The sequence below is a fragment of the Macrobrachium nipponense genome, chromosome 7 (genome assembly GCF_015104395.2).
Source record: "Macrobrachium nipponense isolate FS-2020 chromosome 7, ASM1510439v2, whole genome shotgun sequence".
Lineage (NCBI taxonomy): Eukaryota > Metazoa > Arthropoda > Malacostraca > Decapoda > Palaemonidae > Macrobrachium > Macrobrachium nipponense.
Genome location: NC_061109.1, coordinates 935,929 through 937,145, shown reverse-complemented (window position 1 = coordinate 937,145; position 1,217 = coordinate 935,929). Strand labels below are relative to the sequence as shown.

The window sequence follows — 1,217 nt, the reverse complement described above, 5'->3', positions numbered from 1 at the left end:
AAAGAAAAAGCAGTTAATGCTACAAACAGCACTTTTCACGAAGGAGGTCATCTGGAACTGATCTCTAGGTCCAACAGAACGTGGACGAGCTCAGAGAACAGTTGATGATCGTTCTATAGCTGAATCATTATATGCTCTTCAGGAGTTCTGAATCGAAATTCTGATTGGAGGAAGTCATCTGAGAGAGATCTCAAAGTTGAGGGCTTCTTGGAAGATCTCTCCAAACAGTCGTTCATCAAAATTGTAGTGATTGTCGGCGAGAGCTCTATGTATGAAGTCATTGAATTCATCAAAGGTCATTAAGAGCTTGTGAATTCCTTGTTCTCCTACGAAGCGGAATTCACTTCCAGAGGCGACAGATTTAAGTTTTACTTTGCAGGTCTGGGTTTCATGTCTTGCTTAACTGGGAAGTCCTCTGTCTGTGTTCCCATTTCCTTATTCAAAATGGGAGCTACAGCCGGTGTGTGGATTTCCATTTCTTCAACTGTAGGTTCTTCTGTCTGAGTTCCTGCTTCAACACGAGCAGGAGTCGGCATTGTCGGCGGTACAAAGGCTGGGGGTACAACCTGAGGGGTTGGGGGAATTACCTTAGGGGTCGGGGGTGTTGGAAGGGGTTTGGGAATTGGAGGTTGGAGGGAAGGAAAGGATGAGGGGTTGGGGATATAATGACGAGGTTTTTGTTGGTTAAAAGGATGAGGTGTTTGTGGTGGAGGAGGTAGGTTGGTCCTGGGATCAATCCTTGGTTCGGTTGGAGGTCGTCTTGGGGGCGGCTGGCGGTCTTGAGGTCTTGCAGGTGGTGGAGTTATGCCCTTTATCCTCCAGATCTTCTCCAGTCTGACAGGGCATCCTCTGAAACCATGCATTGGTGCGACTGGTGACAGTTGGGGCATCGGGCAACAGTGTGGCCCTTTGCTTTAAATTTCTGGAGGCAAACGTCGGTTTCATGCTTCAGGCTGCATATTCCGCAGACGTGGTGGGAAGTACATTCTCTCCTGTGGTGTCCGTACTTCTGGCACTTGAAACATCGTAATGGCTCAGGAACAAAGGCTTCTGTGTGGTAGGTGCCGAGGATTCCGAGATCGATGAAGGGAGGGATATTACCCTTAGATGTAGCCTCCACCTTCAGGTTTCCTCTGTAGTTGTTGCGTCCTTCTTAACTGTGCATCTTGTTGCACTCAGGATGTTTGGTAACTGGAGGATGCTTTCGATGGGAACGT

General features: G+C 48.1%; 1 protein-coding gene across 1 annotated transcript; it reads right to left on the bottom strand.

Moving 5' to 3' along the window:
* Positions 1–368: 368 nt before the first annotated feature.
* LOC135217242 (uncharacterized) lies at positions 369–890 on the bottom strand. The gene has a single exon (XM_064252967.1). It carries the CDS (start codon positions 888–890, stop codon positions 369–371), a length of 522 nt encoding a protein of 173 aa, XP_064109037.1.
* Positions 891–1,217: the final 327 nt, after the last annotated feature.

Coding starts and splice junctions, on each gene's coding strand:
- LOC135217242 (XM_064252967.1), bottom strand. CDS start 890: ATGCCCCAACTGTCACCAGTCGCACCAATGCATGGTTTCAGAGGATGC.